The 15971-nt window shown below is 29.4% G+C and overlaps 1 protein-coding gene and 1 long non-coding RNA gene across 9 annotated transcripts; both read left to right on the forward strand.

Annotated features, from left to right (window-relative positions):
- Positions 1-2578: 2578 nt before the first annotated feature.
- Positions 2579-14131, forward strand: OtopLa (Otopetrin-like a). 7 transcript variants are annotated; one of them, XM_035091342.1, is made up of 8 exons: positions 2579-2843; positions 6090-6340; positions 6507-6646; positions 10846-11179; positions 11553-11661; positions 11795-11955; positions 12051-12207; positions 12314-14131. In XM_035091342.1, exons 2-8 carry the CDS (start codon positions 6116-6118, stop codon positions 13876-13878), a joined length of 2691 nt encoding a protein of 896 aa, XP_034947233.1. In that variant the 5' UTR covers positions 2579-2843; positions 6090-6115; the 3' UTR covers positions 13879-14131. The 7 variants fall into 7 exon arrangements, with proteins under 7 accessions (XP_034947233.1, XP_034947235.1, XP_034947234.1 ...); XM_035091344.1 differs by having other exon boundaries at positions 6090-6325; XM_035091343.1 differs by lacking the exon at positions 2579-2843 and adding an exon at positions 3817-4268.
- On the forward strand, positions 7321-8067 carry LOC118071883 (uncharacterized). 2 transcript variants are annotated; one of them, XR_004690950.1, is made up of 2 exons: positions 7321-7891; positions 7986-8067. It is a non-coding gene; the product is annotated as an uncharacterized lncRNA (long non-coding RNA). The 2 variants fall into 2 exon arrangements; XR_004690949.1 differs by having other exon boundaries at positions 7321-7885.
- Positions 14132-15971: the final 1840 nt, after the last annotated feature.

Genomic DNA, 15971 nt, shown 5'->3' on the forward strand with positions numbered 1-15971 from the left:
GCATAACATATACGAATCATGTCGTCCGTTAACGCCATCCTATGCAGTTAAGTCCAATTGATCATGTAAATGTATACATCTATACACATATACATATATAAATATGTAGTAGCAAAAAGATATTTCACCCTTTTTTCTATCTCTTTCTTTCCATGTCAAGCTTGACACTCATTAAATGTTAAATCATGTCAAATAATTTCTGGTCGTTTGAAAAGTGGCTTCGACCGGTTAACATATGTATTATTCGTGAAGCTTCAAATTAACTTCATCATTTACTTCCCTACTAAATAGTAGACGCTATCCTGTGTTATAAATTTATTGAGACACAGGGACTGGATACATAGATTAGTGTCTAGACGATTCATATCACATCAAGACCAATATAGGGATCAATATTTCGATCGAGACTGAATCACCTGATGCTCAAATTTATTTGCGTGAATGGAAGAATGATTGGAGTCAGTATCAATAATAATTCGTAACAAAAAAAAAGTATTACTCTTGGGACAAACGTATCAGTGAATGAACACCAAAAAAAAAAAAAAAATGAATATTTTGTAAAGAGTATTTGTGTATGCTCTATTTTACATTTTGATGCGATTTTATGTTTATTGATGGTTATTTTTTAATTATTATTATTTAAAGTAAGACACAATGAGAGAAAGAACTATTTTTTAAAAAAAAAAAAAAAAAAAAAAAAATTTAAAGAAAAAATTGATCGAATAACAATATTTTATTGAAAATTTTTTGATGTTCAATTTAAGGAGATTCTAAAATAGTGAATGAGAAAACAAAAAAAATGTACTGAAAAATAGTTTAAAAGTACTTTTTAACGAAATTTTTGTATTTAACACTTTTGTATTGATATTTAAAAAAAATCTTTCGTAAGGAAAAGATATTTTTTTAAGAAAAACAAAAACTGGATTAAATAATAAGAAAACAGCAAGACCTAAAAGTAAATAGAATTTACATTAGATTACATTAGAAAATTTTGAAATAGCAATAACATTGACTTATATGTGGGTATTTAAATATAAGTATTAAATTACAATGTGGAGATAACATTAATTGTTAGTTCATTCACTGGCGAAATTATATAAATAATCGTAAATATTATTAATTTTTAAAAATAAAAAAGTAATCGAACTTTAAAACAATTTGATAACTTTAGTCTGATAAAATTATAGTCTATATATTATTAAAGATAAAAAAATAAAAGCTTAAACAACCTGTTTAGAATGAATAAGATGTGTGAAATCTAGATATTTAATTCAATTATTAAAGTATCGAAATCAGATAATGAGTGATATATCAATGCCAATATAAAGATGTAAAATATTTCATTTAGCTTAAAAATAATTTGTAAATTCTATTATTGGTGTTTTTAGAAAATTAGTCATAAAAGTTCTTCCTGGATTGATTATTATAAAAACATTTATTAATTAATCAAATGAACTAATTAATTGATATATAACAAATATAAAAAGCTATTATTATAGATTGATAGATTTATATATATATATATATATGTATACATAAATTTATCATTGTGTTATATATTTATAATATTTATTACATTTTGCAACGGATACGTACAGAACTTTAATATTGATATCAGGACTTAGTCGAGATCTGTCAAGATTTTTTATAAATAAATATAGTTTATAGATAATATATGAAATTATCCGTTTTTATTGTATCAAAGTCTTTTAAATTTGTTATTGCTTATTGTATTATAATTATAAATTATAAAGTATTCGAAAAATATTCCATAGAACTCCAAATTAGATCTCGACCGCAGTCTTGTAAAATATTTATTGCGTCTTTCTCTTTTTTTTTAACAAATATTAAATTTAAAATAAATATTTATAAAAATGCTGTATTATCTTCATGTCTACACTAATCTATTTCCTATGCGATATTTTTACTCTTATACCCTTTATACTATTTGTACCTCATGAAATTTAATACAATCGTCCACAATAACTTGGTACATTATTATTCCTTGTAAATTAATATTTTAGACACCTCTTTCTAGTAATTAAAAAAAAAAAAAAGAAAACTAATAAGAGTTATTAGATGATAAAAAAGCTTCTAATTTATTGAGTAATTACTATCCTATTTATTAAAGTAATGAACAAGAGATGAGAGATAATATTAAAAATAGTTTCAAAGGAAGTGAACAAATGTAATGATGATGTAAGTTTCCTATGAGAATAAACCTAAATGAAATGACAAGAGTACAAATGATTTTTAGAAGAAAAATAAGGAACCTTGGTGAAAATGAAGGGATGAAGGGAAAAGTTAACCGTTAGGTATTGATCGTGTTCATCCATTGCATGGGGGTGATGCTCAACCCCCATGAACAGCCGCCATTATGCCATGAATTGGATCGGTAAGTATGTAGATAGGGGAAGGAAGCAAGGGAGTGTCGAGATAGAAATGGTAGCGAACCCCCGTGACACAGGGTTGGACTTTTGACCGAGCTATTCTCAGCTCAGGCAACATGAGAGAGCGCATGCCCTGACAATCTTGTTTACATCGCTTCTTCACTGAAGCCACGCACGCCGAACAAGTCGTGAGCTTCTCCTGTTCATTTCTTTGTCCTCATTTTCACTATTTCAGACAAAGAGCCTACAAGTTAAAGAGGAAGTGGATTTGGTGTGTAAGGAGCACGCGCATCACTTCCGCTTCATCTTGGTGGTTGGAGAGTGTTGACTAGGGTTAAGTCAACTTCATCAAAAACACGAGGTTAAAGAAGCAGGACGAAGTGTCGATGGCGGACACGAAACCAACAATTGTTCGCTGTCATATTGGGTCGATTAACAAGGTCTAGCGACTGGGTAAGTTTAATTATTTTATTGATCAATTAGCTAAACTAAATGCATTCCTATTTGATGCTTCCAAATGTTGCCCTCTATTCATCCTTATAAATTTAAAAGATATGAAAACAAAAATTTCTTTTCTTTTTTTTTTCCTCTTTTATTCTAAGGACAATAAATGTTGGAATATCCTGAATAGGGTTATGTGTGTACCAGGGAAACGCGTTGCCAATTTTAAAAGACTCCTAGCTTGGCTCGTGGTAACCCTCGACAATTCTCTACTGACGCGTGCAACCCCACGCGTCTACGCCTTCTGAACCATCCCCTCGAGAATCGAATAAAGGGCGAATGTATCTGTGCGAATTTATACCACGCGGAGCCAATCGATTTTTACAATTTTCATTGTTTCTCATTTGTCTTTGAATTTTTCTTTGTTTAGATTTTTCCATAAATCATCAATCTCTATCTCTAGATGCTTCAATTATTTATATTCTATAATCAATCGATTTATTGCTTTTTTTTTTTTTAATAATTCTTCTTTTATTTTTATTTTCAAAAGCACTGATATTCAATTAGTCGATGAATTGTAAAAGGTAGTAGGAGAAACAAGAGGTTAGCTTTCAGTATATATTAATGTCTGTCTAGAATATATTTTTTTTCCTTTTTTTAAATAAAATATCATCTATAGATGACTTGTATACTTGAATGCATACAAAATGCCTCTCAATATCTTTGTGAAGCACAATAGAAAATTTTTTTTTTTTTTTGGTTAGAATTACAAAGGAATTCTGACGACATCATAAGTGAAAACTTTGGGCAACGTTCCTGGAGCCCGTGGCATTGAATCCATCAGACGTGAATTGAAGGGATGACTATGAGGGTGGTTTTGACCAGAGGGGATAAAAGCGACGCGAGTTACAGTTGAGAGAGGGGATATAGCGTCCTGGTACTTTTGAGGGGTTGTAGTTTCACGTTAGGACGCTTCTGTGCTGGCTGATTTTCATCAATTTTTATCATATTTACCATTCTTTCTCACTAGTAAACATTAATTATTAATTGTTTTTCACACTTAATTCATCACAATTGTTATCATCTCAATGAATCTGTTCACGTTTATATCAAAGTGATAATTATTTCTTAATTTAATAGGAAAATGTAATTGATACTGTGGTTGATGACAATCTCGAGGTTACATCTAGTCAATTACGTGTATGAACAATTAAAAAAAAATTCCACCTTATTATAGAGAGACATTTTTGCAGGATACAAAAATATAAATAGAGTCACGCGAGATAACTAAAATGCTGTTTTTATTTCGAACAGAGAGAAGCGCGCGGTTTGTGTCTGTATAATTTACGTTTATTTATTGCAGTTGATTAGTTAGTTAAACAGTGATTGAATGAATTATTTGAACTAAAAAAAAACTTTATTATTAATAAAATGGAGGTGAGTTTATTTTTATCTGAAATAATTTATTGAAATATAAGTTATTTAGTGCGAAGCTATTTTTATAAATATACAATTGAAGAGATGAGTAAATAAATGCATTATGTAATATAATTGAAATATTAAGAAATTCGCAATAAAAGTATTTTTAGTTGCACCAACTGTTGGGTAATAAATATAATAATTATTATTTGGGTATCCTCAATTATCAAAATTTCAATTAATTTTAATTACCATAACTCATAAAAATGCGACATAAAACATTTTCATCCACTCATGTTTTCAATTATGTAAAAAGATAAATACATGGATAAAATTTGTAGTAATTTTTACTAACCAATTTACAGTAAAATTTACTAGCCAAAAAAATGAAAAAAATTACTAGATTTTTTTTTTTATAAAAATAACTAAAAAACTTTTACCAACCAGAATAATACTGTTTAGTAAATTTTTTAGCTATTTTTACTAAAATAAAAAACCTAGTAATTTTTTTATTTTTTTTTTACAGTAAATTTTACTGTAAATTAACTCGTAACAATAACTATAAAATTGTATCCATGTAATAACATTATTACGTTCTGATAGTGTAGTAATATTAAGATAAAATAATTAGCTTACTAATGAAAAAAAAATCTTGGATATTTGAATGTTAAAAAATCCTTGAGATTTGAAAAGAAATGAAAATAACTTGGCAAGTCACAGGTGGTCGTCACGCAGTCTGGACTGAAGCTTTGTTGGCTGAAGCATTTTCGAGGTCTCCGACCGAACTATCGATTTATATTTTACTTGATATAACAAGCCTGTCGAGCTTTTTAGTACTATATACATACACTATGAGAGGTGCAGAGAAGAGGGAAGCGTCGGTGAGCTTCCGGTTTCGCTTGTTTTGACGATGTGGCGCTACCCTCGCTGGTTTGTGATTTCGCATAAGGGAAAGAACCCTCATAGTATGCCGTTAAACGTCTCTATAGTAAACGTGTTGCTTTTAGCCGGCTCGCAAAGTAATAGTAATGCTAGAGGAATGACCTAACCCAACCTCGAACTGGTGTTACATTCTAAAAGCGTTGAAAATACTTTGTAGTATTTTTATTTTATCAAACAAAAGTCAAGAATTCATCAAGATTATTTTTTATTTGAATATTATTGAAATATTTGTTGAGATGTATTTTTTAATTGTGACAGGTGTTTTATTGAAATACCATCATTTATTATTAAATAATTGATTGTTTTATTATATTAAATATTACAAATTAAAAATAAATAGTCAAATAATAATTACTAGTAGATTTTGAGCATCTTATCAAGTAGCAAATACTTCACATCGATCACATGGCCCAGTTTTCTCGATGAATAATCAGTTTGATGGAGCTTTTAGAGTAGTAAATGATTTAAATGAATGGGTTTATTGAAAAAATGAGAAAATGTCTATTAATAAAAAAAACCTTTTTATATATTTGTGTCATATTTAGATTTCTAGACTGATATTTAACTTTAGAAATGCTGAGATATTAATACGTGTTGAGGTTGATCATACAGATGAGCTAAATTTACACAATTAGTCAACAAAAGCTGTGGTAAAGACTGATGCGTAAAATTAAATATTTAGTTCATACTAGAATATTAATCAAATTATGTCATTACAACTTGTACTATTAATCAGTATTTAAATAATATCATTTAAAGTAAATGTTTGTCATAAAATATAATTTACTGATACAATTGTTCATATTGAAAGAAAAAATATCAATGATTTGTTGGAAATATTTATTCAATTGTCTTTAATAAATTTTCTTTAAGTTAATTTGATAATAAAAATTGCAGATAATCGGGGACTTGATCCTAAGGCGATGCAACGGTGTCCTTACCTCCACGAGATGAAGGAGCGATTGCTCTCGCAACCAACGCCAACGGATAGTTTGGACATGGAACGCTTGGACGGTGGCACTCCAGTGAAGGAAGCTAATCTTCATACAGAATATCCAGCACAAACAAATCCAGGAATTATTCCTGATCCTCCTGAAATGCCTTCAGATACCTTGATTGGCACCGTCGTCAAGGTAAATGATCCTGAGGTAAAGTAGATTGCACCTTTTTTTTGCTGCACAAAATCATCAAATAAAGAAAGGAATATTAAATAGTTTCTTGAACATTTCTATTCTATTTAATCATTATACTGATTTTGAATTATCTTATTACATATATACATGCATAGATATAACTATATATTCAACTTTTCAGCTCAATTCAGATGGTTATGGATCTCATACGTCTCCAGCACATGCTAGACAACCTCTTGTACCTCAGGGTTCGAATGCTCCTCTATGTCTTACTCCAACACGATCGGGGTGTGGTAATGGAACTTTACCTAAAAATGCTAAGTAAGTTTAACTTGTCTTTATCTATAAATTAACAAAGTTCATTATAGTTTCACAAATTAATTAAATCATCATCTATAATAAGATGATTTTGATCAACTTCTAAGTTGGATCAGGTAGCAATGGTTTCCATCAAAAGCACCAAGTTTTTGCAATGAATTTAATTCACACAAAGCATAAAGCTCTGTGGAGCTTTCAATTAATCAGAATACTAATTAAGTACTCTTTGATAATGAAATAGCAATAATCATAACGAGAAATGAAAATTTATTGATTCAGCAGTGATTTTTATTATCCCATTGTTAGGGACAAAAATAGGAATTTTAATATGAATGTTTGTTTTATTGACTGACAATTGTGAATACGCCCATGAGATTTTGTAAACGATAAATGAGAAAAAGGTGGGTGAACGTTTATAGGATTTAGTCCACGAGAAAAGTCAGTGACCTCTGATGTGTTATCGAGCGGGTCAGTGGGTCGAATGTACTCCCAGTTGATCCTGATATTCAGCATCCAGCTACATCTCCAACTTATTTTGATCAATCTACTTCATATCTTTAAGAAGATAAGAAGATATTTCTAAAAAACATCATCCAAGTTTTCATTGATGAAGATAAATTCCATAAAATCGATGAATCTTTCTTTACAAGTATGATAAAAAAAAAAAATACCGGGAACAGTGAAGGCTATCTCGCGCTTGCTCAACTTCATACTGTATATGTATACAAATGTGGGATGAAAGGGGATGAAATGATGGTGCGCTGGCGCAAGAAGCTGCTGCCCGGGAAGAGGCTACCCAGGCGAACCCTCAGTCTCCGGAATGCTGAGGGCGGTGGATCGTGATTCCACCTCTTTCAGTTTATCCTAATAAAAACCACGGTTCCTCGATCAAATTATCGATTGTCAATCAATTAGAAATTCGATTGGAATAACGTTACTCTTTAGTGATTAATCCAGTGGAAATTATCTTTCAATCCCTGTTCTTTGTTTGTAATAAGTTTCAACTTACCTTCATTTATTGGATCAATTTTTTTTTCTCATTCAATCATTCATTATTATTAATTGAAACATAGTCTAATTGATTGATAAGAGTGTTTTAAAATTCAAGTGAAATTTCTGCTAATTAAAATATTGGGTAGAGAATCTGTGGCGCGAAATGGCCTCTCAGAATATCTAACAACACTTCCCTTGGTTTCATATACAAAGGAACAAAAAGCTTTCATTATTTTCTTTTATCTTCTGGTAACAGTCAGTCATTAACTATTACTAACAATTATTTTTTACATTTCTTTTGTTAATTGTTCTGTTGACCTAGATTTTATTTGTTTGTTCAACGCAACAGTTTAACAGAGAGACTAAAATTGGGCTGGGTCTACATTGAATTCGTTCACCAAAATGGCGTTCAATTGCGCTGACGTCCATTAGAAGACATCTTTTATTGTCATTTCATTATTCAATTCTTAACAAATTTTTCGTTTTGTTAATTATCCATTATATAAAGTGTCAGTGGTAGTATTGATAATATGGTTGGCGGAGGTGATTGTAAAGTTGCAACAGTAGAAGTGGAAGCTGCAGCTGTGAATGATAATATGTCTACTTTACCATCGACTCGACCCTTAAATCCTCAGAGTGGCAGTGTTGTTGGTCCACCGCCCAACGCCCAGGACAACGCTGAGAAGAACAACGCTGCTAACAAAGAAATGGAGCTAAAAAACGTCCGTTCGACTCCCGCGAAACAGTAAGCCTTTATCTACAAAGTGAATGCGTGACAATGCGTGAGAGAATGTTGATAGAAAAAAAAAATTTGAGACAAGGGTTGTTCACCTTTATGTATCAGACATGAAAGAAAAATCTCTCTAAAAGATTAGCTTACGCGACACTGATATGTTCATGAAATTTTCAAACAACCAAAGTTGGTGTAGCAAAAGATGATCAGTTTTTCAATATATTCTAAAATATTATTATTTGTTTAATTTATTAAAAGATTTTTTTTTTTAGTATCTTATGATTTGTCAATTCAAGAATTAGATATTAAAGTTCATTTGAGCGCAAAAGAAACGAAATATCATCAGTAATGAATTTTTTTTGTTCATTAATCTAGTTGTAAGATTATAACCAAAAGAGGAAAGAAAGAAAAACGAGTTCTCAAATTTCACTCCCAAGACGTAATAGAGACTTGAATGCATCTTGATTCGACAGTCAGTTGTGCCGTGGTTCTCTTAAGATTTATATCAACCAATCTATATGATTTTTATTTAGATATTTAATTGATAGAATTTTGTATCAAAGAGAAAGCAAAAAAATTCAATGAAAAATAGTGATAGTGTTGTCATTGATAGAATAATGTATTTAATAATTTTACGGTTGATTTAAAATTGATTAAACGTCACTTAAAATTAAGTTAATAAAATAATCGAAAAGATAATAATCACACAAACAGCAAAACGACGTAAAAGAAGTCGATCAAAGTAGAGGGGAGTCGAGTAGGATTGGAGCGAGAGTTGAAAGTAGGTACTTGGTGGTATCGACCAGCAGCTTGGACCGTTCGGAGTCTGTGCCATGCACTACTGTTTCCACTTACGGTCCTTGTCACTCTTCATACGACGAAGAAGTTGCTGACTACGATCTAGCTCGATTCCTCTCATTTATCTTTTACCTGAAGGAACTCAGACGGCAGCAATTAGTGCGACCCGTTAACCCTAAGGTTTCATTCACTCTTAAGAGTGTTCTCAATTTGTTGGGATTCTGAGTTATTCGTGCAAGAGCTGACTTAGACCATTACATCGATTAAAATTTAATTTTTTTATTAATTTTTAAATAGTATTCATTAGATTAAGAGTCTAAGGTACAAAAAAAAAACTCGAAAAAATGAAATTAATATTATTTTAATTTATTCAAAAATTTTGAAAAGGGAAAATAATGAATAAGGAAATTTTCAATCTTACTGATCAAGAGTTTGGAATAAATAAACTTTTAAAATACGCTCTAATTAATTATTGTGCAAAGTAATCTTTAATATGGATAGAAATAAGGGAATAACAGGTCACTGAGCATCACTGAACTTTATTTAAACTCATGAATAGCATTAAAATTTATTGGATTTCAATGAAAAACAAGTCAATGATCACCTGCACGATTATTGATATTATCAAAGATATTGTGGTAAAGATCAAATTGATGAGTAATTAAAAAATCTAGAATAAACAACAATATATTATTTTTTATTTACATGTCTAACTAGTATCTTTTGAAAATAATTAACCAAGTAAAAATATATATCAATAAAGATCAATGATATCCATTGATTTAAATGGAAGAGTTCATTAGATTGATGATGTTTTTTTTTTAATTCAAGTATTATTGATTCAACACCTACTATTAAATATAAGAGAAAAGGATTCGAAGGCCGGCTACCACCTTTGCAGGAAATATCATGACATAATTATAAAGATACATGCATTCTATAGTTATAAAAGCTACTTTGATTTATGAAGCGTATTGAAGTGATGGATAAAATAATCCACTAGTATGTTGTAGGAAAGTTTTGATTCTCAGTCCAAGTGTAAGTCGGTTAAAGAGCAGACGTATAGCTTGTGAAGCTGTTATGTTATAAGAATTTGACTCACTCGTTTTATTACTCACAATGGTACCGAAATAGAATTTTGCACAAACAAGATAAGGTTTCAGTTGTGATTTTTCAAATGTGCTAAGAGTTTTAAGAGTGTCAAGATTAAAATTATTATCTATATGAGCTATTAAAATTATCATCTTATTAAAACGTTTCATAATCATTTGTACAATATAGATATTTTTGAATTGAAAAACAAAAAAATAATTCTTATAACATAAACTGATGGTTGTTTACATATTGAAATAGTTGTGATTTTTTAATTAATAAAATAATGGAGACTGAAATAGTTCCGTTCATGGAAAATGAGGGTAATAATGTCAAGACCCTTCCTATAAGGAATAGTAGGGTCAAAGTAGTGGAAAGAAAGCGGTAAGATACTCCTCTTGACAATCACTAATTCAATTGATCTCCATGTCATTCAATTTTCATGAATTTACATTATTTTTTTATCATAATACTTATTTTAATTTTTAGGAAGATTATTTAGATAAAATGTTATAATTGTAAATAATATAATTATTAATTGAATTTGAAAATAACTAATTAGAATAATGTTTTAATTATTTTTCAGGACTTCACTGTTCATCATCATGAGCTTTATTTATGCAAAGTTACTGGTGGTAGTTTGTGTAGCCTATGTTATAAGTGAAGTAGTAACTCACAAGCTGCCCTTGTACTACTTTGAAGGCTTCTTTGCTTATATGTATGGAATGAGTATCCTCTTCCTGCTATACGTCTTCTGTTTCCTTCTTCAAGAGAGTGCCTGTTGCTCGAGAGGTGCTGATACGCCTCCACCACCTCCTAAACCACCTAAGCCACCAAAGGAACCTAAAGATAAAAACAAGAAGAAAGACAAGAAAGATAAGAAAGATGCTAAAAATGGAAAGAATAAAAAAGATTTTCAGGTAAATTCATGTAAAATGAATATTCATTTATTTAACATTTAGAGAATTTTGAATTAGAGTAGTTTTTGACGTCATTAACTAATCTTTATGGGAAATATGTGTTGAGTTGAAAATAAATTTCAAGGAAACCAGTAAAGCTTTTATTTATTTTTTCTTTCTATTATTAGAAATAATAAATTGAATTGGCAACAATTTTATTTTTAGATAATTTTAATAAGTAAAAACATGTTTTATTAATAAATAAATATATAATTTTTTTTCATATATTTCATAAAAATAATTAATTTAAACAATGTATTAGTTTTAGCTTTTATGATTAATATATCAATCAATATCTTTGAGTATATTTAATTATTCTTTGTTTATTTATTAGGATTCAACAGATGTTGAAGCTGGTGTTTCCACTCGAGTATTACGAAAGCGTAAGACTTCACAAAATGACCACAGTCACGGAAGTTTCTTTCTGAGGATTGGAGCAATTGGTAAATTTTATTATTATTTTACTCTTATTATTTCTAGTTATTTATTTTTATCTCTAGTTACTCATAGAATACAGTAATAATTTTTTTCTAACTAAAAAAATTACTGTTATTAAAAATAAAATAATTATTACAGCATTTGGTCTGGGTACCATGGTTTATAATGGATTAGAGTTTGGAGCTTTCTTCGAAATCCCACCTACTTCACCTTGCTTCCAAATTCTTCATGGTGTAAATCCAATACTTCAAATGGTTTTCACTTTTATGCAAATGTATTTCATTTTCATGAATTCTCGGGTAATGATTTTTTAAAACTTCCATTTACATTACTATACATTTTAACTTGAAAATCGTATAAAAGTAGTTTCTAATGGAGAATAATGTTATTGCAGTTGAATATCCATCGATTTAAAGTAATTGCTCGTTTTGGATTAATGCACGTTGTTGCAACGAATTTATGTGTGTGGGTTAAAACTTTAGTTTTTGAAAGTTTAAAGGAAATTACCCAAATTACTCAACGTGATAATAGAGAAGACATTGGATTAATGGGTAAGCTTTTGATCTGAATTTTCTATTAATTTATTTTAATGAAGATAATTATTTATATACTTTTCAATAATCTATTTTATTTCAATAAATTTTTCTAAAATTACAGAAAGTATCAAACGACATACAATAAATAACGCTGACATAATTCTTGGAAATGTACCTCGAGATATAGCACAACTTCGATTAGCTCCTACACCATTAACGAGTAAGACTACTTCAAGGTTGCTATCAGATACAGTAGCAACAACTCGTCGACTATTTCGCACAACTCCACCTTCAATAAATCGAGTAGCAAGATCCACTGCACGATCAGTGGCACGAGCTATAACACATGGAACAACAACTTCAACAGCAGCTACAACAACGACAAGTACAACAATAACACCATCAACAACATTATCATCAACAACTACAACAATGATTCCAACAACACCAAGCACCACATCAACAACAAGTACAACCACTTCTCGGCCGACATTGTCTACTATTATTGATGCATTAACAAGCACTGTGAAACCTGATAATGCAACTACTCGAATGACAACAAGTACAACAACTACAACAACAACTCTAACACCATCCACTTCATCATCACCATTAACAACTTTCGGATCAGTAATGTGGGATTTTGGTGAATCTCCTCAACCAATTGGTCATGGATTTCCTCAAATATTTGATGTTGTTAATCAAACAAATGGAAGTAGTATCTGGAGTCCAACATTTGCATTTTATCAAGGAGCTCCATTGAATGAGAATTCTTGTGGAAGAGTTAATATCATGGGAACAATAGTTCAGGATGCTGCACCATATCTCTTTCCATTTATTATCGAGTATAGTTTAATCGGTGCAGCAGTAATTTATGTAATGTGGAAACACATTGGTCGTCATCCTCGTTGGCCACATCAAGCTGAGGCAGATTTAGAACGCAGACTTGAAGCTATGCTATCACGTCGAGCTGTTGCTTTAGCACATGCAGGACATGGAAGAGTTGATTGCGTGGGTGCTAGCAAGGGTCTTTTCCTAGGACTATTTCTCTTAGTTGGATCATTAATTTGTTTGATTCTCTTCTTCGTACTAATTCATCATCCATCATTTGGACTGTTAGCTATTTATTTAGCAGACGTATCTCATTGTATTTTAATGGCATTTTCAATAATTGCTATCATCATAGGATTTATTCGTGTTCAAAGTCTTAAATTCAAAGCTGAAGAACAGAGTGATCTTAATGATATTCTATTACGTGTATCTGGCTTTGGACTCTTTCTCTATGCAGTATTCAGTGTAATTGCTGGATCATTGGCCGCATTTACTCATGAACCAAATCTCTTAGTGATGGTTACTGGACTTTTAGCTATTGTCCAAGTAGTTCTTCAAATGTTATTCATTGCTGACGTTTCTCGTCGACGAGTTCATTTACCAGAACACGATCGAAGCAAGCCTGGACGTCAAGTTGTGACTTTCCTTCTTATTTGCAATGTAACTATGTGGGTTATTTATACCTTTGAGACCCAAAAAGTAGTTGCCAATCCTGTTCAACTTGATTTCTATGGTTATCTAGCATGGACAATTGTTCAAAGGGTTACGATGCCTTTGTGCATCTTTCATAGATTCCATAGTGCGGTTACGCTTGCTGAAATTTGGAAGACCAGTTATAAAGCACGATTGGAGTAACTTTATTATTTTCTTCATTAAAAAATAATATTAAATACTTTAAGAGACTCTTGAAATTTATCTACACCAAGTAGAGTCTTATACTAGCTCATATTTAATTTCGCTACAACTTTATATCATACATTTTTCTACTTTTATACCTTTCATCCTATTGTGCATCGAGTACACTATGCAAATAAATTACTAAAAACTAATTAACGAAATGGCGTACCATTATAGCCTATGTAGTTTTTATTCGTAATAGATAAAAAAAGTGCAAGAAAACTCGATGCAGGAATGGGAAAAATTACTTTTTATTTATTCTGATTCGTAGCATCGAAAATGAAGTGAAATATATAATATGGAATCATGATTTTTTATTTAAATCGCTTTCCCTTATCGGCGCACCTATGTTCGTTGCGTGTTTGTAAAGTACAAAATTGTTTCAAAAACTTTGAGAATGTATATTTTAGAATTGGCGCGTGTTTGCCTGATACTAAAAGAAAAAAAAAAATATTCATAATTATGAAAATAAAAATATCTAAATACTTGCCAATAATATTAATAAAGTATCATCATAAAAAGTTTCATTCAATGAAACGTAATTCACTTATTTTAATCATTTTTGAAATAATTCAAAAATTCATTAACGTTCATTCAAAAATCGGGTTAAAATTATAATAACTTTGATCAAAAATTATATTTATCGTATATATACATATATATTTATTATCATTTTCTTGTATAAAACTTTTTTTTATATCTCTTTATAAGAATATAAATATATACTTATATATGTACACACGTATATATATATATATATAAATCAATTTTAACAAGTCAAAATAAATACTTTAAACAACAATCAGAATTAATAAAAAAAAAAAAATTTTCTTATCCAAAATAGAAATCATTTTGATTTCTAACTAAATTATTGAGTAAATATTTCTTCTTTTTTCTGATTCGACAACACAATAAAATCTCGAAGAAAAACGAAGAAAAAAAAAAGATAAATTAATCGAATTATATTCACGATGAAAATATTTTTTTCTTAAATAAACATAAAGATAATATTAAAAAAAAAAAAAATAACAGTTGAATAAAAATATACACAAAGAAAGCTTGTCATAATACGAATACGAACTATGAAATAATTGAGTAGATATCATTAGAAGATAGTGATTATTGAATGGAAGCTGAGAAAAAGTAGATCATTCATATTTAATAATGAATTAGATGAGAATCAGTGTCACTATCAAAATAAATTTATTCATTGAATCATCGAAAATCATAAATAAATGATTTAGGTAATATAGTCATCGTTCTTCATGTCACATACGAAACTTTTTAAGATTCAGAAAAAAAAAAGTAACCAAATAATGGAGATAAAAAAGAGAATATTATAAACTATAAAAAAAAAATATGTATTTAGCTTCACGTTTAACTCACTGTAACTCTGTTTGCTCTATCGTCAAATTACAATAATATAAATAATGATAAAATATAGGTCATAAACATAAAGTAAATGCGAAAATGATTGATTATAAAATTAATTCAAATATTGTCCCATCCTTAACAAAACATTATTGGTATTTACCATTGTGAATGATATAGATTTAAATATATAATATAAATAGATTTTAAAAAGAAAAACGCAATGATTAAATACCATAATCATGATGAAAATTGATAAATTAATGTTTTTCAAAGGACATTGTAAATATCTTGGTTGAAAAAAACAGAGTATTCGTGAAACGAAAAAGATTTGGGCTTTTTTTGTTTTGAAAAATTGGAAAAATTTTTTTTTTTTCATTTGATAAATATTGAGAGTGAGTATAAACTTTTCACTAATACTCTGTATGAACAAAAAGTATTTTACGAATCGTGCGTTTGTGATAATAGTACCTTGATGGCATAACTAACGCATGATATTAAAGGGGTTGTGTCCGTACATTATTAAATCTATCAATGATTAATGAAAAATATTATTTAATGACTCATCAGCAATTTTATAGTGGAATAACAAAAAAAAAAAAATAATTCTGTTTCAATGCATTATATTTTGTATATTTTATTATGTTATTTAATATAAAAATTAATCAACTAATTAAAAT

Source organism: Chelonus insularis, unplaced genomic scaffold, assembly GCF_013357705.1.
Source record: "Chelonus insularis isolate UGA/USDA-ARS -01 unplaced genomic scaffold, ASM1335770v1 contig_88_pilon, whole genome shotgun sequence".
Lineage (NCBI taxonomy): Eukaryota > Metazoa > Arthropoda > Insecta > Hymenoptera > Braconidae > Chelonus > Chelonus insularis.